The 24,708-nt window shown below is 68.7% G+C and overlaps 1 protein-coding gene across 9 annotated transcripts; it reads right to left on the bottom strand.

The window, feature by feature from the left end:
* SH2B3 (SH2B adaptor protein 3) lies at positions 1-24,406 on the bottom strand. 9 transcript variants are annotated; one of them, XM_068911013.1, is made up of 9 exons: positions 20,036-20,477; positions 13,471-13,630; positions 11,567-12,301; positions 3,199-3,300; positions 2,920-3,011; positions 2,704-2,786; positions 2,379-2,593; positions 2,047-2,218; positions 754-1,155 (listed from the first exon to the last, which is right to left on the bottom strand). In XM_068911013.1, exons 3-9 carry the CDS (start codon positions 12,272-12,274, stop codon positions 890-892), a joined length of 1,638 nt encoding a protein of 545 aa, XP_068767114.1. In that variant the 5' UTR covers positions 12,275-12,301; positions 13,471-13,630; positions 20,036-20,477; the 3' UTR covers positions 754-889. The 9 variants fall into 9 exon arrangements, with proteins under 9 accessions (XP_068767107.1, XP_068767109.1, XP_068767112.1 ...); XM_068911006.1 differs by lacking the exon at positions 2,379-2,593 and having other exon boundaries at positions 1-1,155; XM_068911008.1 differs by lacking the exons at positions 2,379-2,593; positions 20,036-20,477 and adding an exon at positions 14,236-14,312 and having other exon boundaries at positions 1-1,155.
* Between the last annotated feature and the right edge of the window lie 302 nt (positions 24,407-24,708).

The following is a 24,708-nucleotide window of genomic DNA, read 5'->3' as shown; positions in this document are numbered from 1 at the left end:
AAAAAAAAAAAATTTCGGGGGGGGGTGGGAAAAAAAAAAAAAAAAACCTCACTTTATACTTGTGCCTAAAAAAACACGTCTCCATCACCGGGATGAATTTGTTTGCTGCGAAGAGATGTCAGTCTTCACATTAGTCCTCAGCTAGTTGCATTATTAGCAACGGGCAAGTTAGTGTTCACCTCTTAATTAGCAACACCAAAGGGTGTAAGTACGTCCTTCGCTGGTGCAGGGAGTGACTGCAACTGTGCTAGTTTTTCTTTGGGGAAAAAAAAAAAAAAGCAAGAAAAGCCAGTTTTCTCCTTATCTAAAAAATAAAGAACAAACTCTTATAGCTAATGTAATCTTTGCACGACCCAGGAGCTCAGCTCCGGCAGTTCTGTATTTCTTGAGCAGGTTTCCTGCAGCGGCAGCACATTCGCGGGGCAGGAGGAAGTGACTCTTGGTGCCTCTGCACAGCCCCAAATCAGCAACTTGTCCAAGATTTATAATCCACTGTTTGTTTTTTGTCCCCCCCCCCCCAATTACGCGGGCATAACTCAGGCCGCTGGTTCCCTTCCTGGGCGCCGTCGTGTCAAAGACGGGCGGGAGGCCGCGTCCGACTGCGACGTCCTCTGCGCCGACGGGAACGGCGCGTGTAAACAGTAATGAGAAAGCTCTGAAAATAACACCAAAAAAAAAAAAAAAAAAGGCCCTTTAACAGGCCAAATAGAGGGAGCACACCCGTAGCGGAGTGAAAAATTAACCCCCCCCCTTCCTTGCAAAAAAATAAAATAAAATAAATCCCTAACCAGAAGGAAGAAAATAGTTACAGTCTTGTCTTTTCTGTCTTGATACCCAGAAGGTCTCGGTGCCTTCGGCACGCGAAAGTGCACGGCGGCGCGGCGCAGGCTCAGAGCGGCGTGTACTGATTGTCGACGGCGCGGACGCGGCCCCGGCCCGGGCCCTCCGCCTCGTAGTCCGCGTCGCGGGGGCGGGCGCCGGGGGCCGCGGCCGCCCCACCGGGCCGCAGCGCCGGGGCCAGCTCCGCCGGCGGCGGCACCAGGTGGAAGATCTGCTCCGGCGGCGGCGCCTCCTCGTCGGGGCCGCCGGGCGCCGGGCCGAGGTCGGAGCTCCAGCCGGGGACGGGCAGGGGGAGAGGGAGCGTGCTGCCGGGAGCTGCGGGAAAAGCGCGGAGACCCGCGGTCGGTTCGATGCTCCCCGGCGGCAACGCCGGCGGCGGCCTCCGGCTCCCCCGCGGCCGGACGTCGAGCCGGGCGCTTGCACCGGCTGCGCCAGCTGCAAGCTGGGATCGGGGCCGAGCCGGCAAAGAGAGCTGGATCTCAACCAGCTGCAGGGGAAATGAGCTGCATAGGGAAATACTGGCTGCAGGGGGAAATACTGGCTGCAGGGGGAAATAATTGGTTGCATGGGGGAAATACTGGCTGCAGAGGGGAATAATTGGTTGCATGGGGGAAATACTGGCTGCAGAGGGAAATAATTGGTTGCATGGGGGAAATACTGGCTGCAGAGGGAAATAAATGGTTGCATGGGGGAAATACTGGCTGCAGAGGGAAATAATTGGTTGCATGGGGGAAATACTGGCTGCAGAGGAAATACTGGCTGCAGGGGGAAACCGGCTGCGGGGGGAAGAGCCCATCAGCAGTGGCGGCAGGTGGGCAGGCAGGCGAGTGGGTGGGTGCCACAGCCGCCCCGCGCCCGGCGGTGCCCGGCTCGCTGCCCGCCCCGGTGCAGCCCGTGCCGCGGCCGCCCCGGGCGCAGCGGGAGTGGGAAGCGGCCCGAGCAGCCCTTGCGGTCAGCGGTTTGGGGCAGCTTCTCCTTTCTCGAAAGAGGAAGCCCGGCGCTTGGGAGTCACCGTCTGTGTCTCTGCCCGGATGCTTCCTCCAGCTCCGCCGGCCGGTCCGAGCCGGAGCCCGCGCGGGAGCGGGGCCGACGCTCCGGGCAGCGCGGGCGCCCCGCCTGCTGCCCGACACCGCTCGGCCTCCCGGCCGCGTGTCCCCCCGCCCCGCCGGCCGTCCCCCCGCCGGCCGCCGCCACCGCCCCCCGTACCTTGCGCCTGGGGCAGGACGACGACGTAGCTGGAGAGGCGGACGTCGCAGGCCGCCCCGCACTCCAGGGGGATGGGATACCGTTGGAAGTGGTGCAGCATCTCCACCACGGAGCAGAAGCGCAGGTGCTGCACGCGGCACTGGCCCCGCTCCGTCAGCGACAGCCGCAGGTGCTGCGGGGGGGGGACGGCCGCGTCAGCCCCCGCCGTGGACCCGGGACGTTGGGGGGGGGGGGGGGGGACAGACGGACTCGGTTGGGGCGGGGGGAGGACGACACGGTGCCCTGTTGCCCCCTGCCCAGGGACGCGGGGACGCCCCCCGCTCCGCCGGTACCTTGGCTCTGCCCTGGAAGTTGAAGGTGAGGACGTACTCGCCGCGGCGCGTCTCGCTCTGCCGCACCAGGAAGACGCCGTGGCCCTCGGGGCCCGCCAGCTGCACCAGCTGGGCCGCCCGCACCCGGGAGATGGGCCCGTGAAACCAGGGGAAGGCGGCCAGGAACTGCTCCGTCCTGGCGCCCGCCGGCTCCCCGCCGCCGCCCTGCGGCGCCCCTGCGGCGCAGAGGGAGGGCGAGGGTGAGCGCGCGCCGCCGGCCCCGGGGGCAGCCGGCATGCCGCAGCGGTGACCCCCCCCCCCCCCCCCCGCCACCCCGAGCTCTCACCTTGGTGCAGACAGTCGGCGGCGGCGGCCGGGTCGGCGTGCTGCCCCGCCAGGAGCTCCGGCTCGCCCGCGTCCCCGTCCGACCTGCCGGGGACGGCAAGAAGGCGAGCTGAGCGGGGCGGCGCGGGGTTGGGGGCCGGGGGGGGGGGGAGCCGGGCGGCGCGGGAGGCGCCACCGCTCCCGTTCCCGCGGCCCGAAGGGCTCGCCGGGCGCTCACCCTCGCTTGGCGCACTGCCTGATCTCGGCCGTCCAGGAGCTGAGCTGCTGCTCGTCGCCGGCCTCGAACAGCACGTCCGTGGCGTTGTTGACCTGGCGGAGGGGGCGGCGGAGGCGTTAGAGGGGCGGCCGAGACCACCCGCCCCGGGGCACCCACGTCCGTCCCCCCACCCCGAGCCCGGCCGGAGCGGAGCATCCCGAGGGCCGCCCGCCCGCCGCCGGGACCCCCCTCCTCCTCCTCCCCGAAAGAGGAAGGGCCCCGGGGCCGGCCGGCACCTACCTTGAGGACGAAGGTGTGGAGGTTGTCGGGCATCTCGAGGCGCGTGCACCTCCGCACCTCCCGCACGGCGGAGCAGGCGGCGTGCAGCTTGGGCTTGGAGGCCTGCGCAGAGGGGAGGCGCTGAGCGCGGCCGGGGTCCCCGCGGCGCCCCAAACCCCCCCACCCCCCCGCCCCGGGCACTGCCAGGCCGGTGCAGCGCCCGCGCTCGCCTCCCGCGCCGCTCGCCTCGCGGCACGTCGAGGGCCGGCTGCGGGCGCCCTGCCGCCGGCGCCCTGTGTTGGGCTTGGGGGGGGGTGGGTGGGGTTTTTTTTTCTGGTTTTGTTTTTTGGTTTTGTTTTGTTTTCTTCCCCCCCCCCTTCCTCTCTCTCTCTGGCGCTCACTCTCGACCGAGCACTCGGCGTGCTCCGGGGCCGGAAGCGCCCCGCGCGCGGCACCAGCCCTTATCGGCACCGCGCTCCGCCGAAACACACTTCTTAGAAGTCGCTCGCGGTGTGCGCGAGGGGCTGCCGGGGGTGGGGGTGGGAAACCGCACCAGCACGGCACAGCCTGGCACGGCACGGCACAGCCTGGCACGGCACAGCCTGGCACGGCACAGCACAGCACGGCACGGCACGGCACGGCACAGCATGGCACAGCCTAGCACGGCACGGCACAGCCTGGCACGGCATGGCACAGCCTGGCACGGCACGGCACGGCATGGCATGGCACGGCACCACAGCACGGCACAGCCCAGCCCGGCACAGCCTGGCACAGCCCGGCATGGCACAGCCTGGCACAGCACAGCCTGGCACAGCACGGCACGGCACGGCACAGCCCAGCACGGCACGGCACAGCACAGCACGGCACAGCCCAGCCCGGCACAGCATGGCACAGCATGGCATGGCACAGCACGGCATGGCACGGCACAGCCTGGCACGGCACGGCACAGCACGGCACGGCACAGCACAGCACGGCATGGCACAGCCTGGCACAGTACGGCACAGTCTGGCACGGCATGGCACAGCCTGGCACGGCACAGCACAGCACGGCACGGCACAGCCTGGCACGGCACGGCATGGCACAGCCCGGCACAGCACGGCACAGCCCGGCACGGCACGGCACAGCACGGCATGGCATGGCACGGCACGGCACAGCACGGCACAGCCTGGCACAGCACGGCACAGCCTGGCACAGCCCGGCACAGCACAGCCTGGCACAGCACGGCACGGCACGGCACGGCACAGCCCAGCATGGCATAGCACGGCACAGCACGGCACAGCCTGGCACGGCACGGCATGGCACAGCATGGCATGGCACGGCACAGCCTGGCACGGCACGGCACAGCACAGCACGGCACAGCCCAGCCCAGCACGGCACGGCACGGCACGGCACAGCACGGCACAGCCTGGCACAGTACGGCACAGTCTGGCATGGCATGGCACAGCCTGGCACAGCCCGGCACGGCACAGCACGGCACAGCTTGGCACGGCATGGCAGAGCATGGCATGGCACAGCACGGCATGGCATGGCAGAGCACGGCACAGCATGGCACAGCCTGGCACGGCACAGCACAGCATGGCATGGCACAGCCTGGCACAGTACGGCACAGCCTGGCACAGCATGGCACAGCCTGGCACGGCACAGCACAGCATGGCATGGCACAGCCTGGCACAGTACGGCACAGTCTGGCATGGCATGGCACAGCCTGGCACAGCCCGGCACGGCACAGCACGGCACAGCTTGGCACGGCATGGCACAGCATGGCACGGCACAGCACGGCATGGCATGGCACAGCCTGGCACAGCCCAGCACAGTCTGGCATGGCATGGCACAGCCTGGCACAGCCCGGCACGGCACAGCTTGGCACAGCATGGCACAGCCTGGCACGGCACAGCACGGCATGGCATGGCACAGCCTGGCACAGTACGGCACAGTCTGGCATGGCATGGCACGGCACGGCACTGCCTGGCACAGCACGGCACAGCCTGGCACGGCACGGCACAGCCTGGCACGGCACAGCACAGCCTGGCACGGCACAGCCCAGCCCGGCATGGCCCAACCCGCCCCAGCACCTGCACCCGCACCCACAAATCAGTGTCGCGGCGCCGCATCCAGCCTCGGGCTTCCCGGGGCCCGGCGGCGGGGGGATTCCAGGACAAGGGAGTTCCTCCAAGGCGGCCGGAGCCGCGGCCCTCCCCGCGCGCCTCCGGCCCCCCGGGGCGCATAGCCGGGGCGGGGGGGCACGGCCGCGGCTCGGGCGCGAAGGAAACGATGCAGCGGCGCGATAGGGAGCGCGAGAGGCGGCCGGGCTTCGGGGAAGCGCCCGCCGCAGGCCCCGCTGCCCCCGGCGCCGCGTACCCAGAAAGGGATTTCTCGGTAACCAAAAGTGCACGCTCAACACTCCCGGCCCGGCCCCGACCGCCGCGGCTCCGGCTCGGAGAGCACCGAGCGATTCCTGAATTAAAAGAAAGGATGAGTCAAGCGGCGGCGGCTCCGGGACCGGCCGGGCGCAGAGCAGGAGGAGGAGGAGGAGGCTGCCCGAGCGACGAAGGCGGCACAGGAAAAGGATGGAGCTGGGACACGATTTCCCCCGTCCAGGCTGGGATTTTCGGGCACTTTCCCCCCAAGCCCTTCGTTAGCCGGGGGCCGCGAGCGCGTTAGGATGAGCCCCGTTGCGCTGCCGGCTCCATCCCCTCCCCAGGACCCGGCTTAAAATTAGTGCTTTAGAGCGGCTTCCTCCCACTTGTGGTTTGCCGCGCTCGGATCAGTTTTATTTTTGATATTTGTCTTTGCGGGCAACTCTTTGCAAAGAGAGTTTAAAAATAAAAAAAATAAATAAATTAAAAAAAAAAAAAACCCACCACCACCAGCAAGCTTTAGCCCGGATGGCTCCCGGCCTCAGCAACCCCCACGGGCCGGTGGAGGATACGCGGTGCAAACGCGGCAGCGGAAGGCAACCGCGCCAGACGCCCCGGCCGCTCGGTGGCCCTGGCCGCGCAGCGGGAGCCCGGCCCGCCGCAGCCGGGTTCACCGGCATCGCGCCGGGGCAGCGAGCGGCCTGCGCCGCCCTTCCCGGTGGGGAGGCGAGCCGGCAGCCCCGCTGCGCGCGGCCCCTTCCTGCCGGCCCGATTTAGCAGGTTTCTTAGAAAAGAGGCTCCGCACGGCGCTGGCGGGAAGCGGGGGGGGGGGGGGCACGGCCCCCTCCGCTCGCCGCCCGGCCCCGGGAACCAGCGCCGGGGTTTTCCCGCGGGCGCCTCCGACGCCTGGACGCGGCCCGGCGACCGGGAGAAAGTGGGTTTTGTCGGCATCTGCCAAACCTAGGAAGGCGAAAGCTCGGCGGCGGTGCTGCGGTCGGGCGGGAGGCGAGCCGCGAAGGTGACGCCAAGGTCGCGGCCGCGCTCCGGCTCCGAGGGCTTCGAGCGGCTCCAGCGGCGCCTCCTTGCAGAGCCCGACCTTCCCCCGTTCCCCCATTTTGGACCTTTTTTTTTAATTATTATTTAAGAAAAAAAAAAAAGAAAAAGGCACAGCTCCTCCCAGCCCGCCCAGGAAACGCGGCGGCACCGGCGCTGACGCCAACCGCGCCGCCGCTCTCGGCCCGTTCGGCGGCGGAAAGAGGAAGGCAGAAAAGCTTTCCAAGAACGGGAGGCAGAAGGCGGGGGCGGCGGGCAGACGAGCCCCGCGCGCCTCCCCGCAACGCCGCCGCAGCCCTGGCGAGCGGGCGGCCGCTCTCGCGCCCCTCCTCGCGTGCTGGCACCGGCCGCTCGGCCGGAGCGCGCGGGTCCCCGGCTCCGGTTCCCGAATCGCGGCCCTTCCTCTCTTCCTTTAATTCTTTTTCCCGTGGCCTCTTCCTCCCCTTTTCCTGGCCGGGGCCGGCGTTACCCGGCGTCGGGGAGAGCCGGGGCCGAGGCCCATCCGGCGCGTCCCACCGCCGTCCGCCCGGCCCGGGGGTCCACGAGCACCGCGGCCGTGGGTAAACGGCAGCCCCCCAACCGACCGAGTCGGGCCACATCGCCGCCCGACGCGTGTTCCCGTCCTCCCGCGTGCCTCATCCAACCCCCGTGTCCACGCAGGGCTCGGCAGCGCTCAGATCCGCCCCCCGGCGGGGCTCTCGGGGTTGGAGAGCCGGCTGGCGCGTCCCAGCACCCAGAACGGCAAAAGAAACCTCTGCTGCTCACTCAGGGCAAGACTCCGGCCTCTCTTGCTGCACCTCGACGTGCCACTGCAGGACTCCGCAACCGGAGGCTGTTCACTCTGAAACCTAATGACAGCAGCAGCAAGCGCCTTCACAGGGGGTCTACATTCGCTCGGGTGGGGGCACTGGACGCAGGAGGTTTCCTGCCTCTGTTGAGCATGCCAAAAGCACAGCTAGTCCCTCGGGTCCTGGCAGCGGGCTGCGCAGGGGAAGGTCTGCCCAGGCCTCCCGCCCCGGCCTGCAGCGCCGCGGCGCCCGCCTGCCCGGCCACTGCCCCGGAGGTAACTCAGCTCGGCATCGCCAAAACGCCCCTCGCCGCCCCCGCGGTCCTGAGGCTGGTGACACCGCGGGAGCCCGGCGCGGCCCCCGGCCGGCCCCGACGGGAGCGGGCTCGGCGGCCACAACGGGCACCGTTGTCCGGCTCTGAACCGCGGGATTGTGCGCCGGCCGGGCACAAAGCTCCCTCTGTGCCGATCCCAAACGGCTGCTGAACGCTAAATAAATGCGTTGCAAATAAAGAAAGAAAGAAAGACGCAGCCCCCAAACCGCCTCAACCCACGGAGCACGTTATTTCTTCTTAACGAAAGCCGGGGCGCTGGCAGGGGCGGCCGCAGGCGCGAGGGCGAGCGGCGCGAGCCCCTCGCCGCCCGGGGACGCCTGGGCCCCGGCCGCCGCCGCTGCGCTTTTAAGCCAAACTCGCTTCCAGTGTGGGCTGCTTTAATAATTTCCTGGAATAAATAAAGAGCGCAGAAAGTAAACAAGACGTCGGCATGCGACCAGGGGGCTGGACGCGGCCGGGGCCTGAGTCACCCGAAATCGCTGGCGCGGCACCGCGCGGCACGGGGCGGCCGCGGCGCCGCGAAGCTCCCGCGGGGGCGACCGGAGAAACCCCGGCGGCGGGCTGCTCCCGGCTCGGTGACCCCCCGCCACCCCGAAAACGGGTGCAGGGCAGCGCCGGGAAAGGTCCCTGCAAACCGCCGCCGGGGTGGGGGGTTTGGGTCTCAGGGGCTGAGGGAAACGCTGCCTGCCCCGAACGGCGGCACGGGGACGGGGACGGCGGGGGGGGCGCTGGCCGGGCCCCCGCCGCCCCAGCTCTCCTTCCCGGCCCCGCGCCGCCTGCGCACGCTCCCATAAATATTTACCTTTGAAAGAGGCACTCAGCCCCGACACAACCACATCCTGGACTGAAAAAGAAGAAGAAGGAAAAAAAAAAAAAAAGATTTAAACAACAAAAAAAAAAGTTAAAAAAAAAAAAAAAAGGCAAAGCCCCGGACCTGCCCCGCCGGGCTCCTCGCCCCCGCGCCGGCCGGCGTCGGGAAAACGCGGGGAAGAGCCTCTTCCCGCGCCCGGCCGCCCGCCGGGGCGACCGACCAGCCGGGGAGTCGGGGAAAGCCCCGGGGCGGCTCCCGCAGCCCCCTCGCCCCCGGCGGGCAAGGGGAAAGCCTGGCTGCGGCGCGCCGGGCTCGCTCGGGAGGCTGCCGCCCGCGGCGCGGCACGAGCCCGCTCCGTCCCAGCAACCCCAAAATAAGAAACTCTTGTTCTTCAGCAACGAGCGCCGGGGCTGCGGTTACGCTGCTAAAAGCGGGGGGGTTTTTTTTTTGTTTTTTTTTGTTTTTGTTTTTTTTTCCGTGCATGACCAAGGATGGAAAAAGTTGTGGTTAATAAATGACAAATAACCTTTTGTCTCGTCGCCCTCCCCCTGCGCTCCCGCGCCCTGAAACGCAGGGAAAAAAAGAAAAAAAGGAAAAAAAAAAAAAGGTCACAAGTCGCTGCTGCAATCCGGAAGAGCGCGGAGCGGAGCCTTCGAAGAACAGCGAGCGGCGGCGAGCGCGGGCCGGGAGGCTTCGCCCGCCCGCCCGCCCTTCTCGGAAACGCGCTTCGGCAGAAAGGAAAAAGGGGGGGAAAAAAGAAAAAAAAAAAAAAAAAAAAAAAAAGGAAGTCGAAGCAGCCGCGCAGAAGCGGAGCTGAAACCGCTGCTCGCCGGGCGCGCAAGCCGGGGCACGGCGCCGGAGCAGCCTCCCGGGCGCGCCGCCCGCTAAAACGCTGTAAGGAAACCAGCAGAAACGCAAACCCTGTTCCCCCTGCCCGTCCTGCAAAAGCGGCGGGGGCAGCCTAACCGGCTGCGGGCGTTTCCGTTGCAAGCCCCAGCTTTCGCGGGGGGCTAGGAGCGGGGCCGGGGCGAGCCCCAGGGGCCGGCGCGAAGCCCCCGCGCGCCTCTTGGGGCGGCCGTGATTTACATTCACCGATAATAAGTGGAGAGGCCCCAAAGCTATTAAAATCCGACAAGTTACATGACGCTTTACGGCTCGGCAGAGGGGCCGGACCGGGCTTCGCGCCTCCGCCGGAGGGAAGCAGTGCGAGCGCTGCCCCTCACCAGGTCCGCGCCGGCCCAGGCTCCTCCGAGCGGCCCCAGGTTTCCCCGCTCCGGCTGCACGCCGCAGAGCTCATGCGTGCAAACGCGCCTCTTTGAAGGAAATCAAACTGGAGGGGGGGGGAAAAACCACTTGTACGCTACTGAAAATTAGAAAAGAAGAACCTGCAGGCCAAGCTGGGGAGGCGAGCAGAGGAAAAAAAAAACGTGCATAGAGGTAATTGCGCACAACATGCATGTGTGCACGCAGACGTACAGGACATCTCCCCCCCCCCCCACATGCACACGCGTGTCCGTGTCCGTGCGTGCCCGCGGGCGCGCGCAGGCGCACCCAGCCCTGAGGGAAGAGCGAGGCGGGCGCCGACCCCGGCGCTGCTGCACCTTGCTCCTCTTCACCCCCCGCGGCTCCCGGCGCGGCGCAGGGGGCTCCGCCGCCCCCTCTGCCCCGCGGACCCCCTGGTTCCCCCCCGCCCCGCTTTCGGCACCCCGTTTCTGATTGAAAGCGGCCGAGGGCGAAGCGAAGCGCGGCTTTGCACGGCGGGGGGGGGCCGAGCCCCAGCGCGGAAAGAAGGGTTTCCGAAAGCAGGGAGAGCAAAGTCGGCGTCGCGGTCCGGCCGCTCGGCACCCCGAGGCTTTGGCAATCCGGGGGGGGGGCTGCAGGGTGACCCGAAGCGAGCGCCCCGAAGCCCTTCGGCGGCTGCTCGTTGCAAAGCACCCGAGCGCGGCCGTTTCCCGGACGGACCGCCGCGCTGCCCTACGGCGGCGGTTGCTGCTTGCAGGCTGGTTTAAGCGGCTGCTAAAGCCGTCTCTCGGCGTGAGATAAGTTTTTAGGCGGAAAGCTCCTTGTGGAGCCTCGTTTGCTTCTGGCCGACTCGCAGTTTGCAGAGCCGCTCAGCGGCAGGGAGCGGGAAGGGGCCGCGCGCGCGGCCGAGCGCCGGCTCTCCAGCGGGGAAGAGCCTCTCCGGAGGGGGCTCTCCCGGGAACCGCTTTCCCCAGGAGGCTCCCGAAAGCCTTGGGCGGCCAGGGGGGCCGGCTGCTGCGCGGGACGGGGGCGGCGGAGGAGCCCTGGGCGCCCGGCGCCGACCGGGGAGGCCCCGGGAAAGCCGGCAGCGCCCGGGCGCCGGGGGCCACGGCTCCGCTCTCGCGCCCGCCGCGCTGACACCCGCCTCCATCACCACCTGCTTCCCCTCTCCTTGAAAGGGGAGGACGTCGGGAGAGGACCAGAACCGGCGTTCGCCGCGGGCGAGCAGCTGCTGAGAGGCCGAACGCGCTGGGCCCGGGGCTCGTTTGCAGAGCGCCTGCCGGGGCGGCAAGACCCCCCCCCAAAAAAAAAAAGGCAGCGAGCTGACGGGTCGCTTGCCGCCAGACGCGATTTCCAGGCGCGCGACCGCATCTTGGCGCCAGCCGGCGGCGGCTCCCGCAGGCCCCGCGGGCAGGGACGCGGCTCCGCGGCCCCGAAGCAAGACCTCCTCGCTCCAACACACGAGGTAGGTACCAAAAGGCCACCAAAAAACGTAAAAAAGGCCCATTACACACGCACAAGACCCGCCGCGCAGAGGAAGCGTCGCCGCACCCGTTACCGGCGCGGACTAAGCCCCCGGCCCGCGCAGGCGCTCCGCTTTCGCTCTTACGCCCCGCGGCATCACCCCGCCTGCCGGGAAGCGAGCGGCGAACCGGCGCGGCCCGCCGCGGAGGGAAACGCGAGCGGCGTCGCGAGCGCCCGGCCGCGGCTCCGGCGCCCTCCCGCCGCGAGAAACTCCGGCGGCCGCTCGACGCCGTCCGGCGGCCCGAACGCCGCGACCGGCGAAACGCTGCCCGGCGCTTACCTTGGGCGGGTCGAAGAGCTCCAGGACGTAGTCGTCGGCGTGGGGCGGCCCGGCCCGGCGCAGCAGCAGCCGGCACCGCTGCCAGCGCGTCCCGCTGTCCAGGCAGCTCTCGTCCAGCAGCCCGTACTTGAGCAGCCCCTCCTTGCGCGCGGCGGCCGGCGGCGGCTCCGGCGCCTCCCGCTTGCCCCAGGCCGGCTTGAGCGGCGCCGGCGGCCCCTCGGCCTCGGCGGGCAGCGCCTCCGAGGAGCGGCGGCGGAAGAGGCTGCGCCAGCTCCGCCGCAGCTGGCTCAGGGAGAAGGGCCGCCGGGACGAGCCGGCCAGCTCCTCCGAGCTCCAGGACTTGCGCAAGGCGGCGGCGGGCGGCTGCTCGGAGCGGGCGCCCGGCTCCGCTTCGCCCTTGGCGGCGGCGCCGGGGGAGACGTCGGCGTGCCGCCGCGGCGCCTGCCGGTAGTCGCGCGCGGGCAGGAGGCGGAGGGGGCCGGCGGCGAAGCCCTCCTTCACCTCGTGGCAGAAGTACTGCTGGAAGAGGTCGGTGAAGTGCACGGAGAAGCTCTCGGCGGCCAGCGGGTCATGGTGCGGGTGCTCGGTGGCGAAGCGCAGGTAGTGCCGGGCCAGCTCCTTGGCGGTGCTGATGGCGTGCAGCTCGCAGAACTCCGTCCAGCCCCGGGGACGCGCTGGCGGGCCTGCCGGCACAGCGTGCCCGTTCATCGCAGAGGCTCGAGCGCGGCGCGGGTGCTGCAAGACACAGAGCGCCCGGGCGGCGTCAGCGGCGCGCCGGCAGCCCGCCGAGCCCCCCCCCTCCCAACCCCAACCCCGGCTTTCCCCAGCGCGACGGAGCCCGCCAGCAGCCCGGAGGCGGCCGGCACGTTCGCGGCGCGTCCCGTCCTCCCGCTTTGCGCCCGCGCCGAGGGCTCTCACGGGGTTTCGCTTGCCGCCGGCTCGCGGCTCCTGCCGGGCAGAGCAACGGGGGACGCGCGGGGCACCCGGCCCGCGGGAGGAGAAGGGCCGCAGAGGCGAGAGCGCCGGCCGGCGCCGGACGCGTCCCCCCACCTCCCCGGCTGCAGGGCGGACGAGCAGCGCGGCATCGGCGAGCCGGAGGGCGACGGCAAAACCGCGAGACGCCGGCATGGCGTCGGGGGAAAGGAGAGGGGAGCCCGCCCGGCGCCCGCGGCGGGCCGACGCTGAGGCCGCCCCGAGCATCCCGCCCGCCGCCCCGAGCCGGCGGCCGGAGCGGGGCCGTGCCTCGGTTTCCCCGCGGCCGGGCGAGGGCGCGCGGGGCGGCCGGCCGGGCCGGGGGCAGCTCCCGGCGTCTGCTCGGCTTCCTGCTCGCGCAGCTGCCTGCGTCTCCCCGCTGCCCCGCGGGAACCGCGGCCGGCTGTATCCGCTTTCGTTTTGCCAAGGCTTAACAGCACCGCGGGGTTTTCCTCTAAGCGGCTATTTAAGTTGAGCTGATAAAACGTAAAGGGGTGGTGGTGGGGCGAATATATATTTGCAAAATCCAAGGACTCCTTTGGCAGATTGAGCTGCCCCCGGGGGGGCACGGGAAGAAGCGGCTACGCCACCAGGAACGGGAGCGCGGCGGGCGCTCCTCGGAGCCAGCCCGGCGGCTGGCCGCTCCGCGAGCGGAAACCTGCTCCTGCCGCCGAGCCGTCCGGGCTGCAAAAGCTCGAAACGCGGCGGGCGGGCGCCCTCGCCCTCCGCCGCCTTCCCCCGAAAGGTCAACCGAACCGAAACGCGGCGTCTCCCTGCTCCGAGCGCATTCGGCCGCGGGGAGAGGCGACAGCACGAGGCGCGGGAACCCCCCGGCGCGACGTCGGCTGGAGGCGCGGGAAAAAGCCGGGGCCGGGCCCCGCGGCCGCCGGGCCGCCGCCGGCCCGTGCCCCGGCGCCCCTTTAGCAGCGTACCTTGTGCTGGCCCGCGGCATTTATCGGAGCCGCGCATGCTGCTCAGGCAGGAAACATCCTTCCCCGGGCGCGTATCCTGCCGCTCCCGGGACGGCCTCAGCGCTCCTCTGTCGCGGCCTCCCTGAAATTACGGCCCAGCCGCGGCAGCGCTGTGGAGTCGCTGGAAGGGGAGGAAAAGTGATTGCATGCTTTTTTTTTTTTTTTTTGGGGGGGGGTGGGGAGGGAAAAAAATAAGAATTTTAAAAAAAAAAAAAAAATCCCAGGGGCCGGGAGGAAGCGAGCGAGGAGATTTGGAGAGCGCGAGCGCGGCGGCGGCGGGTCTCGTTTGCAGGCGGGGAGACGATAAAACCGGGCCCCGCTGGGAAGCCGGACCCCTATCTCCGCCGGGCTTCCTATTACGTCCGCAGAAGTTTCTAGACGACGGCAGATGTGGTCCGTCCCCGGGCGGCCTCGCCGGGGCCCGGCCTCTGAGCGGAGCCGCGCGGGGTCGGGGCTCGGGCCGGGCGCGGGGGCAAGCGCGGCCGGAGCCGGGGCCGAGGGCGCGCGCCGGCCCGCGGCGAAACCCCCGCGGGGGCCCCCGCCGGCGGCCGTCTATCAGCGCTGCCAGCCTGCGCGTGACTCAGCACCCTCCGCCGCCGCGCTCGCGCTTCCTCCCGGCGCCGCCGGCTCGGCAGGGCGCCCGCCGGCTCGAAGCCCGGGGGCTCCGTGTCCGTCCCCCCCCCCCCCCCCGGTCCCCCGCCGCCAGGCTCCCGCGGGAAACACCACCTCCCGAGCGACGTGCGCGGGGGAGAGGCCGCGAGCGGGATGGGTTTGCGCCGCGGGAACCCGGCCCAACGGCCAGCGGCGACCGCGCGCCGCCTCTCGCGGCCAGCGCCGCCCACGGGAAACACGCTCGCCCCGCTTCCCGCGGCTTCGGGCATGGCCCCAACGCCCACCGGCGGGATTGCGCTCCGCGCGACGGCTTTCTGCGACAGCCGGGAGCGGAAGGAGCTCCCCCACCTGCCCCCGGACAGCGGGGAAGATTTTGGCACCGCCGCATTGTTACGTCCGTGTTTTCTGACCTCGGGAACGCGAGTGACCCAGGAACGGCCCGCGTTGGACCCGCAGTCGTTCCAGCCCAGCGTTTCGTCTCGGCAAGGCGCCGTCTCCCACCGCCACCTCGCCCCAGTCGCTACCAGCTCCAGCCAGGCTTCGGCCCCGGATGTGCCCCCCAAAAGCGCTCGCCTGCGCTGCCGGCACGGCGAACGCCCCCGCGAAGCGCCCGCTCCTCTCGCGGCCCCGCGAAGGACGCGTCCGACAGCCCGGCACGGCGCGTCACGCTCCGCGCCGCCGAAAGGCAGCGGGCAGCTGCGGGCCGCAAACGTCTTCTCCGAGCCCCCGCCGTGCTCGGCGCGCTCCCGCCAGACGCTCCTTCTGCTTGGCCCGCCCGGAGCCCAAGCCAGGGCTGCAACGGCTAATTGCCTCTATTTGCTAATTGCCTCTATTGCTTCCTGCAGGCCCTGCACGGCCTTGCTGAGCCCCGGCGCCGTTACTCGCCCCCAGCGCGCCGCCGGCTTGCTGCCGAGCGCGGCGGGGAGTTTTGTTTGGCGAGCCGGGCGGCCGCCGCGGCGCGACGCACAACCGCGCCGGAGCCGGGAGCGCCCGGGAGCAGCGCCGCCGCCAGCCCCCGCGCTTTTGGGGTTGCTGCCCCAGCAGAGCCCCCGAGCCCTACGCCGCCGGGGGGGGGGGGGGCCTGGAGCGGCGCTTCCTGCGGACCCCAGCGCCCCTTTGCCGGGCCGGCACGCTTTGATGCGGGCGGCGGCGACGGGCCTGGACTCGCGCGAGGATTAAGCCTTGCGGCCGAGCCGCTTCCAGGCCTCCTGGGAGATTTAATTAAATGCTTCCACAAAGTGCATCGCCCAGCGCAGCCGGATGGAGGTGGGTCCAGTCACCGCGGGCACGGGAACCCCGGGGAGCAGGAGAGGTCGGCTGGGCGTAAGGGCTGTATGTTCCTTTGGGGGGGGGGGGGGAAGGAAGGGGGGGGAGAAAAAAGAAATTAGTAAATGCATAGGTTATTTGAATCGCACCCCGACGCGCTGGCAGCGCCTGCGCCCTGCACGGGGCTTCGGGAAACGGCCGCCCGCCGGCACCTCCGGCGGCCAACGCGGCGCCTGCGGAGCGAACCGCTTTACGGCGCAAAGGCAGGGCTTGCTTGCGCCTCTTATCTGCGCGAGGCAAGCCGTGCTCACGCACACGCAAGCCCCGCTCCCGCGGGCCACGGAGCATGTGCGAGCCCGGCCGCGCGCAGCGGGGGCCAGCGCGCAGCGATCCAAAAACGAAAGTGGCCCCGGCCCCGCGCCGCTATTGTTCGCGCCAGGAAAGTGTGAGCCAGCAGGGTAAATAGGAAATGTGATTTGTGTGCAGCCCTCTCGGCTCTCCCGGAGATGACTGCTCTCTAAGTAGATAAAAAGCTGGGTGGCCCATGGCATTTTTAGCCTGACAGCCTCCCCCCCTTTTTTTTTTTTTTTGTTGTTGTTTTTTCCTTTTTTCCCCCCCCTTAAGGAGTGCAGAGCTATTACAAATTCACCCTCTGAACTATTTTCAGAAGGGAGCAAAGCGAGCGGCTGGGTACCACCCTCGCCTGCCCGCCGCTCCTGCCTTCCCCAGCCACAGAAATACCGAGTTCCCACAATCCCAAGAGCGGGAACATTGTTTCTTCCCAGGATGTCCTCCATGAAAAGAGCTATTCTAAGCCCGGCAGCAGCCTTTCTTGGCACGGCCCCGCAGCCCACTTGCGAGGCGGCTACAAAAGGCCGAGTTACAATGAACGGCACTTTTCAGGGCGAGAGTATCCGGTTTTGGGGGGCTCGGGAAGGGCAGGTTTAAGGGGCCAGGGCGCAGGGCGGGCAGCGCAGGACGGGGCTGGCCCCCCTCCCGGGAAGGACCCCGCAGCAGGGCAGGGCTGGCACCGGCTCGGCCCCGAGCATCCGCCCGCATCCCGCCGGCCGCGATGCCCCAGAGCTTGCTGCCAGGATCGACCGGCTGGAGGTGGCCTAGACGGCGGGGTACGATGGCAACTGCGGGGCCGTTTTGGGACGAGCGGGTAAAAGGCGGTTGCTTTGCAGCCCGGCGCAAGGCAGGAGGGTCTAGCCCAGGAGGAGAGGTGGGAAACGGCCCTGGCTGACGCGCGGGAAGAGGGGGCGGAAAACAGAGGAGCGCAACGAAGGACAGTGCCTGGGAGCGGCGATTTCCTCGCGCGGGGCCGGCGGCCGCCCTCCTGCTCGAGCGGGGTCATTACCAGACACGTTTACAGCCCGGCCTCCGCCGCCGGGCGCAGGCGCTGCAGAGCCAGCGCGGCCCGTGTAAAGCAGCTCAAGCTCCGCAGCCTGAAAAAGCCCCGTGAAGTTTTATTGCAGCCTTTCAACATGCGTCCACAGCGGGTTATTCTCGATTCCTGCAGCCCAGCTTCACCAGCAGTATAATTACCGATTTACACTGGGGCAGAAGGAGGAAAAAAAGGGGAGGAAAAAAAAAAAAGGCCCCGGCCAGCATCCTCAGGCCGTCTCGGAGGGGCGGCGATCCGGCGCCCGGCACCGCGCAGCGTTAGCGGAGCCGTGCGGCACGCTGCCCCGCGCTAACGACTCGATGAGAGGAAACGAGGGTTACGCGGTCACTAATAACCCCCCTTAGAAAACAGCACCCACACATTTACGGAGGTGCCGTAAACCGGGCGCAGGCGGCCAGCCCGCGGGTCCCGAGGGCGCTCGGGGCTGCCGCACGTTTCCCGGCACCGCGCCGCCGGGCCGTTCCCGCGCCGGGCTGGCCAACGCGGCTCGGGCCGGGCCGGCGACCCCTCGGCCCCGGGCCAGCTCCCGGCCCCCCGCAGCACCCACCCAGCGGGTTTCTCCGGCGGCTCGTAGAGGGTGATCTCGCAGCACCGCTCCCTGCCACCCAAAAGGTGTATTTTCTTAGGAAATCAGGTTAAAAGCGGAGAGCTCTGGGGGAGCTTGTTTCTCTCTCCTATTCCTCCTTTCCAGCAAGACAGAGATACACTTCTAACTTGACTGCCCGGCCCTATAAACCGCTCGTCAAAAACTTGCGATATCAGAGTCCAGAGCTGGCCTTAAGGGGGGGGTTTTGCCCGCGTCGCGCTGCCCTGCAGACCTCCGCAGAGGCAGCCGGCGCTACACCAGCTTGAGGCTGGCGGAAATCCGCCAGCTCGGCTTCCCCCGGCCACCTCACGGGTGCAGACCCGTCCCACGCGGACCCCCAGCCGGACACGAACTCCACACTCGCTTCACCCGTGGGAGCCAACTGGGACAAGCCGCCGCATCCAGCCCGGCTCCTCCGAAGACGCAATTCCCACGGCGCGAGCCCGGCCACCGCAGGCAGCTCTGCTTGGTCCCGGCTCACCGCAGTGCCCCTCACCGCGGCGTCTGGCACGACTTGCATCCGCCGCACATCGCGCTCTGCTGCACCCGCTCCCCGGGGAGAAGGGCCCGACCGCGGGGCGGCCCCTTGCAATGAGCTTTCCAGGCTGGGGGTTCTTGTGTCAAATCCATCACAGCTGTGTTTGCGTGGGAGAAGACAACGTCTGGAGCGAGGCAGCGAGACGGGGGTCCTCGGCTCTCCTCGCAGGATAACTCCTCCGCGTGGCGGGGCACAGCCGGGCCTGGGGCTCGCGGGAGGGCTGCGCCGCCGCCGCAGCCGCCGGCTGGATGCGGCCCTTCCTCGTCACCGAGCTGCAGCAGCGCTAACGGTACCGCAAAACCCTCCCAGCGCAGAGGTCTTGCACTTTCACTTTGTCTCATTTGCTGGGATTTGCCCAAACGTCTTCACGCTATCAAGGTTATTTCACAGGAGAGCACAGATCTTGCAAGAAACACACAGCTGGCGGGGAGGAAATAGTGGGTTTTGCTCTCGTTAAATAAGAAGCGAGGTCCCCTCGAAAGCCACGGCGCTCATAGACAAATCTCTCCGCAGCAACACAGGACGCTGGCAGAGCAGCCGCTCCGCCAGCTCCAGTGAAACGAAAAGGGATCTTTTCAGAGACAATAAATACATAAAGGCAAAAGCAGAAAAAGGAAGTATGTGGGGGAATACACAAGCACAAAGCCCTCCTTTAACTTGCTCAAAGAAGGGCAAGTTAAAAAGAAATCCTTGGCGCCGATCTCTTCCCAAACAAGCCAGAGCAAAACCTTCCAGCAATTTCACGGGCCTTTAAACTCCAATCCCGTAACCTGCCAGCACAGCCCGGCGGCACACGGGGACACGCGGGAACGGGCGTCCCCAGCAGCACCCGGCCCGGCCCTGGCCACCTCTTCCTCCAGCTGCTTTGATTACCTTAGTGCAGCAAGCCAAAAAGTCCCTGGGACACCAGCCCACAACTCCGGCACATCTTGAATCAATTTGCAACAACAATATCGAAATCGCAGCTTGACAACTCTCCCCGGTTTCCTTGACAGTAAATCCCAGCCCGGGCAGCAATGACCATGTTATTCCCACCGTCAGAGCCAGCGGGTTGGCTCCCTTCGCGGGTGACCCCGCCACGCTCCCACCCGCGCCGGGGGCTTGGCACGCTGGCGGGGCCGCGGGGAGGCCGCCGGGACGCTGACCCCCAGTGCACCGGCCTCGTGCTCCAGGCCGCTCCGCCTGCCAAGACGGGCAGCGTCTTTGAGCCAGCAAAGTCCCCAGGGAGCAGAAAGCCAGAAGAGCTGCTTGGCAGGCTGCGTCCGGCCAGAGGCTGGCACCTCCGCCTGGCGCTCGCAGCGGGCACAGGGGCAGAGGAGAAGGGGGGACAGGGCAGGCACGTGGGGCACGGCCCCCACCCGCGACAGGGGCTGCCCAGGCTGCTGGGGCAGGGCAGCATCACCCCCCTGCACCCTCCAAGAGGGCCCCTGCATGCCAGGGGCTGCAAGGGCTTGGGGACGGTGGAGGAACGGCGCAGGGCTGGCTCCATGCATGTGGCACCCCTGGATCAGGGGTCCCCAGGATCAGGGGTGCCAGGGGTGAACAAGTTCCCCAGGACTGGGGGCACCAGAAGAAGGGGGTACCCAGGGGGAACAGGGTCCCTGGGATAGGGAGCCCCAAGGGGAAAGAGGGCTGCTGGGAGGAAGGGGGCCCCCAGGACAGGAGGTCCCCGACGGCAAACAGGGTCCCCAGCAAAGGGGGTGCCAGAGGGAAGGGGATGCCCTGGACAGCAGGTGCCCAAGGGGCAACAGGACCCCCAGGGCAGTGAGTGCAGGGGGATAGGGGTGTCCACGATAGGGAGCCCCCGAGGGTCCGCAGGACAGAGAGGGTGCCAGAGGAAAGGGGCCCGGGATAAGAGAGGAGAAAGCGGTGCAAGAGGGATCAGGGTCCCGGGACGGGGCGGGGGGGGAGTCCGGCGGGGGCAGCGGTGCCGGCGGGCAGGGGGGCGCAGAGCGGAGCAGAGCGGCGGCTCCGGGCGGGGAGCAGAAGCGGCCGCCGCTCCCGCCGCCCCCGGCCGGACCCGCCGCCGCCGCTTTCGCTTTGCAGAGCCGCCGCCGGGCCGCGACCGGGGCCGGGGCCGGGGCGCTGCTGGGCCCCGCTGCGCGCCCGCGGTTACCTGCAGGAGAAGGCGTCCGTGCGCCGCTCGCCCATGGTGGTGCGCGGCGGAGCGCCGAGCCCGGGCGCGCCGACGGACGGGACGGAGCGGAGCGGCGCGGCGCGGCGCGGACGGGGCGCCCGGCTCGGCTCGGCTCGGCTCGGCTCGGCTCGGCTCAGGCAGGAAACCAGCGCAGGCGGCTCCGCATTTCCGCCGTGCGGAGCCGCGGCGGCGCGGGGCGCGGACCCCGGCCCCGGGCGGTTATGTAAAGCGGCGCTGGCGCGGGCGAGGGCGGAGGCTGCGCGGGGGCGGAGCGGCCGCGCCGTCGGCTGGGGCTGGGGGGAGGTCGTGTCGCCCCGTCGGCAGCTCCGCGGGTGCGCACCGCTCCGCGCCCGCCCCTCCCCGCCAGCGCCCTTTATCTTATCGCCCGCGGAGGCAGAGGCACAAACACGCCCCGGCGGCGCGTTTGGGAGCGCTCGTCACGGGGATGTGTTTTTCGGTCTTTGCCGCGCCGTGCGCAGCGCCGTGCACATCTGGGCGCGCCCAGCTGCAGCCCCCCCCCCCCCCCCCCCCGGCGCCGGGTCCGGTTTGTGCAGGGGGCAGCCCTGCCCCTCGGCAGATGCCCCGAGCGGGTTTGGGAGGTGCCCGAGTGGGGTTGTTTGGGGTGGGGTGGGGGGTGTCCCGCAGCGGCCCGCGTTGTTTTTAGCAGGGGAGTTGGCAGGAAAAGGGGAGCTTTGTTCCTGCCTGGCCGTGTCCCCCCGCGGCTCCGCGGTCGGGACACAAGGCAGCTTCTGTGGTGCCGTCAGCGGGGCTGCCGAGACGCCGCCGCCGGGCCTCGCGGCTAGCCTCTACCTGCCGGTCCTCTTGCTGCAAAAGGCAGCGCCCGGGGCATCGCCCACCCCGCACGGGAGCAGATCCAGGAGCGCGGGGCTGGTGGCCGTCCCTCGTCACGGGTCAGGGCTTCAGCCTCGAAATACGGGGCTGGCTCACGCTGACACGGCCCTGCTGGCCCTGCCGTTGGGCCGCTGGGCTCCGACCCGCGCTCGGAAAGGCTGCCCAGCGTCAGGGCGGGCGCGCGCGGGCCAGGCTCGACCGGACCGCCGCTGGCCTGGGAAACGGGGGCGATGTGGCAGAGCGGCGGCCGCCTGCCCTGCTGAGCCACGGGGAAACGCGAGGATGGTAAACTTTCACTGCACCTTTTTCCAGGAAAGGGATGGTTTGTGGGCTGTAACCGTCACGTCTGGCCCATTGAAATCTCCTGCCAGCTTGGCCAGTGTCCCGAGAGCACCTCCGGGGCCTCCTCCTCCCGCTTTACGCCACCGAGGACCGGCAGCACCGGGGCACGGAGGGGCTCGCCTTCCCCAGGAGACCTCCCTGCGGCACCCCGCCAGCAGCCAGCCCCAAGGGCATCCCACCTCCCATAAATGCAGTCTCCACTGAATGCCTCGAAGCCCCCAGGCCCTTGCCAGCCACCAGCCTCTCCGTGTGCTGGGGATCGCAGTGGCCTGGGGGGCTTTCGCGGGCTCCTGCCACCCGGGTTTCGGGACCGTGCGCCTTTGAGCGACGGTGGGTAACCAGGTACCGCTCAGCACCGGGAGCGCGAGAGCCCTCCGCCGAGCAGCTCTGCCCCCGGGCACTGGCCACCACCCACCGGGGAAACCCACGGACCTGGCCCCGTGGGGTTTGGTGGGGTTGATCTGCGGGTGTCAGGAGCACGAGCACCGGGGGTGGCGCATTTGGGAAGCGGGCTGAGGCACGTCGAGGCATTTATAAACGGGGAGCCTCGTGCTGCGTGTCCGTCGCCCCGCGGTCCCGTAGCCACAGCAGCGCGCTTTCTGCATCCTCCGCGGTGCCTTAAATCCTCCCCTGCCTCGGTCCCTCTTGTCATCCATGCCCGATCCATCCCCTTTTCACAGGGAAAAGACCGAAACCAAAATGCGGCGCCGTGCCAGGGTCGGTCACGAGGCTGCTCGTGCTCTGCCCCTGCCTCGGCTCAGGCCGCGCTCCGGGGACACGGTGGCAGCTGGCCCGTCCCCCGGCCGGGCCCCGGGGGCCAGACAGCCCGACGGCCCTGCCCGGGCTCAGCCCGGCCGCGATGCGCAGGAGACGTTTCCCAGCAGAGCTTGTGACCCCGGGCTCGCTCGGGGAGCCCGGGACACTCTGCAGCCTGGCAGCCCTCGTGAAACCCCCCACGCAAGTGACGGCCGGGGAGCTGCTGTTTCGAAGGAGCTTTACCTTAAAAGCTGCTTTTTAATTCTTCCTTGTGTTTCTTCACGCATAATTGCACTTTCTGGCTTTTCTAAACGCAAAGCAGCGGTAAGAGGCGTCCCTGTGGCTGCCCCCGTCCCGCTGACAGCCGTGCCTAGCCCAGGGCTATCGCAGTTTCCTTTATGTTCTTCATTTGTTTCAGAAACACCCTCTTGGTGTCCTTAACCCCCGTGGCCTGAGATTTCTCCTTTTGCTTCGCTTCCTGTATGGATTTTCTACAGTTCCTAGCTACCAATTCAGCACCACCAACTTCTGCTTTTCCGGAGTGTTTGCGCAGCGCTACGCAGATGCCAGCGCAGGCACGCGCACAGCTCCTGCCGCCTCCCTCCCGCGGCGCCAGCTGAGCTGCCAAGCACGGCAGCTTGCTTCTCCTGTGAAACGGTCTTAAGTCGCTTCTCACCGTCCCGCACGTTTTCCCGTTTAAGCTCCTTTACTTTGGCTTGCTTGATTTTCAGGTTCCTGGAAGCTCGGAAATGCCACGTGTGCACTTTCCGGGGAGGGGTGGCGTGGCGTCCCGGTGACCCCTGCCACCCCGGCGTGCCCCCAACGGGCTCCGGGGATGAGGGCTGCGAATGGGCAGCGCCGAGGGGCCGCGCCGAGCGGGCGATTCCCCGCATGGCGGCCCAGCTCTGCCCTCGGCCGCGGCCGGGGGGCCACGGGCACGGTGCCCCCCAGCCCTGCGGGACAGGAACCGGCTCTGCCCGGGCCATCGCTGGGCTCCAGCTGCCATCTCCTGGGCACCGACAACACTGCACGGCCCGGGGAGGCCTGCCCGCCGCTCCGCCGCTTCGCCCGGGTGACAAATCCGCGGCGGCTGCGGCGAGCCGGGCGAGCGCCGGAGCGGGGCAGGGTTGGCTGCAGCCCCGAAGGGGCCGCGAGGGTCTCGGCGCCGGGATCGCTGCAGGGCAGCGCCAGCCCCGTGCCGGCGTTTCGTGCAATCTCATTTGCAAGGTGGCAACTTCAGGGCACAACTTCTGGGCCCTCCTTTGGGAGGTGGGGAGCCGGCATGGCCCCAGCCAGCCCTCCCGAACCCTTTCTTCCCTACGCGCCGGGATGCGGCTGCTCGGTCCCGGCAGCCCCTCGCCCGCCGGGCTTTCGGGCCGACAGCTAGCGACAAACGCAGCGCAGGGCAGCGAGCAGCCTCTCGGCTGGTGGCATCGCCCCGCCGCAGCCACAGCCGGGGCCAGCAGCGGGCCACTCGTCGGGTGCTGCTGAGCAAACTCTTCCCGTGACTAAGAGATCCCCTTGCTCACCTCGCTGAGTGGTCGAGCGCCGGCCGCTGCGTAATCGCGCCACTAAGTCACCCGGCGTCCGGGAAAAGCAGGAAGCGGGGGCCAAGGGCAGCCCCGCGGCGTTCGGCAGGGGGTCAGACAGCCCCTCTTCTTTCAGGCCCCTTTTCCTCCCCTTTTCCCCCCCTGCCAGGCAAGCTCCTCCTGCCTGCTCATTTATCCATCTGCCCCCCGCGAGGCCCAGGGCTTGCCTGGGGAAACTGAGGCACGGGGCTGCGCAGCTTCCCGGGATGGGCCGGGCTGAGCTGCTCTCCCTGGGCCGGGAGCCGGGCCCCGGTGCTGCCCACGGCCTCTCAGCAGCCACCCGGACAGGCCGTCAGGCGCCTCAGGCCCATGGAAAAAAGGAAGGATGAGCCCAGCCCAGCACCCCCCGTGCAGCTAAGGAACCAAAATTCCCCGGCTACCAGCGTGTCGAGTTTGCCTTGACTTTAAAGTGTGCTCTGGCCAGAGAGCGAAGATGCCAACCCATCGGGGACTGTTTTGGCGGCGGGTCCCAGTCCGTCGCAGCGGGGGAGCGAGCATCCCGCAGTGGGAGAGCACTGGCGGAGGCTAAATTTGGCCCACGCCGTCGTCTTCCAGGCCAGAGTAAGCAAGGCGGCGCGAGAAACAGCGCCGGGCGTTGAGGGCCGTTTCCTTCCCTCGACAGCTCCGCGGGCGCAGGGGAGAGGAAACCCCCGTCGATTAATGGGGCAGCGGGAAGGCAGCTTGCCCAGGAGCGGCGCGGAGGCCGGCGCTTCGCTCCCTCTTGTTTGCTTACCTGGGCGTCGAGGCATCTCCGGTTTCATCCGCCGCGGGCCGGACAGAAAGCCCTTGTGCTGGAGCGCTGGCGTGTTCCCCGCGCGGGCGAAAGCGGGCTGCTCCTCCGGGCCGAGGACCGGCCGGTCCCCTGCGGAGAGCGGAGCCCGGCGAGGACCGGAGGGGACGGGTGCACGGCCAGCTGGCGCGGCCCGGGGCGCCGAGGCCGTGCCGCGAGCCCGGGCTCGCTGGGCAGGAGGACGCAGCGGGGGCGGACAGGGAGAACAACGCCGGGCTGCTCAGAAGAGGAAGTTTTGGAGCCTGTGCAACAGCACGCGACTATCCCAAGGGAGCGACAACGGGAAGCAAAAGGCGCGGGGAATTCTCTTTGAGGTTTCTGAG

Source organism: Struthio camelus, chromosome 17 (genome assembly GCF_040807025.1).
Source record: "Struthio camelus isolate bStrCam1 chromosome 17, bStrCam1.hap1, whole genome shotgun sequence".
In the NCBI taxonomy this organism is placed as follows: Eukaryota; Metazoa; Chordata; class Aves; order Struthioniformes; family Struthionidae; genus Struthio; species Struthio camelus.
This window is presented reverse-complemented; position numbering and strand designations above follow the sequence as displayed.

Coding starts and splice junctions, on each gene's coding strand:
- SH2B3 (XM_068911011.1), bottom strand. CDS start 12,274: ATGAACGGGCACGCTGTGCCGGCAGGCCCGCCAGCGCGTCCCCGGGGC. Junction 3,301..11,566: donor AGCTCTTCGACCCGCCCAAG/GTAAGCGCCGGG, acceptor CCCTCTGCGCAG/GCCTCCAAGCCCAAGCTGCA. Junction 3,012..3,198: donor TCCACACCTTCGTCCTCAAG/GTAGGTGCCGGC, acceptor CCCCTCCGCCAG/GTCAACAACGCCACGGACGT.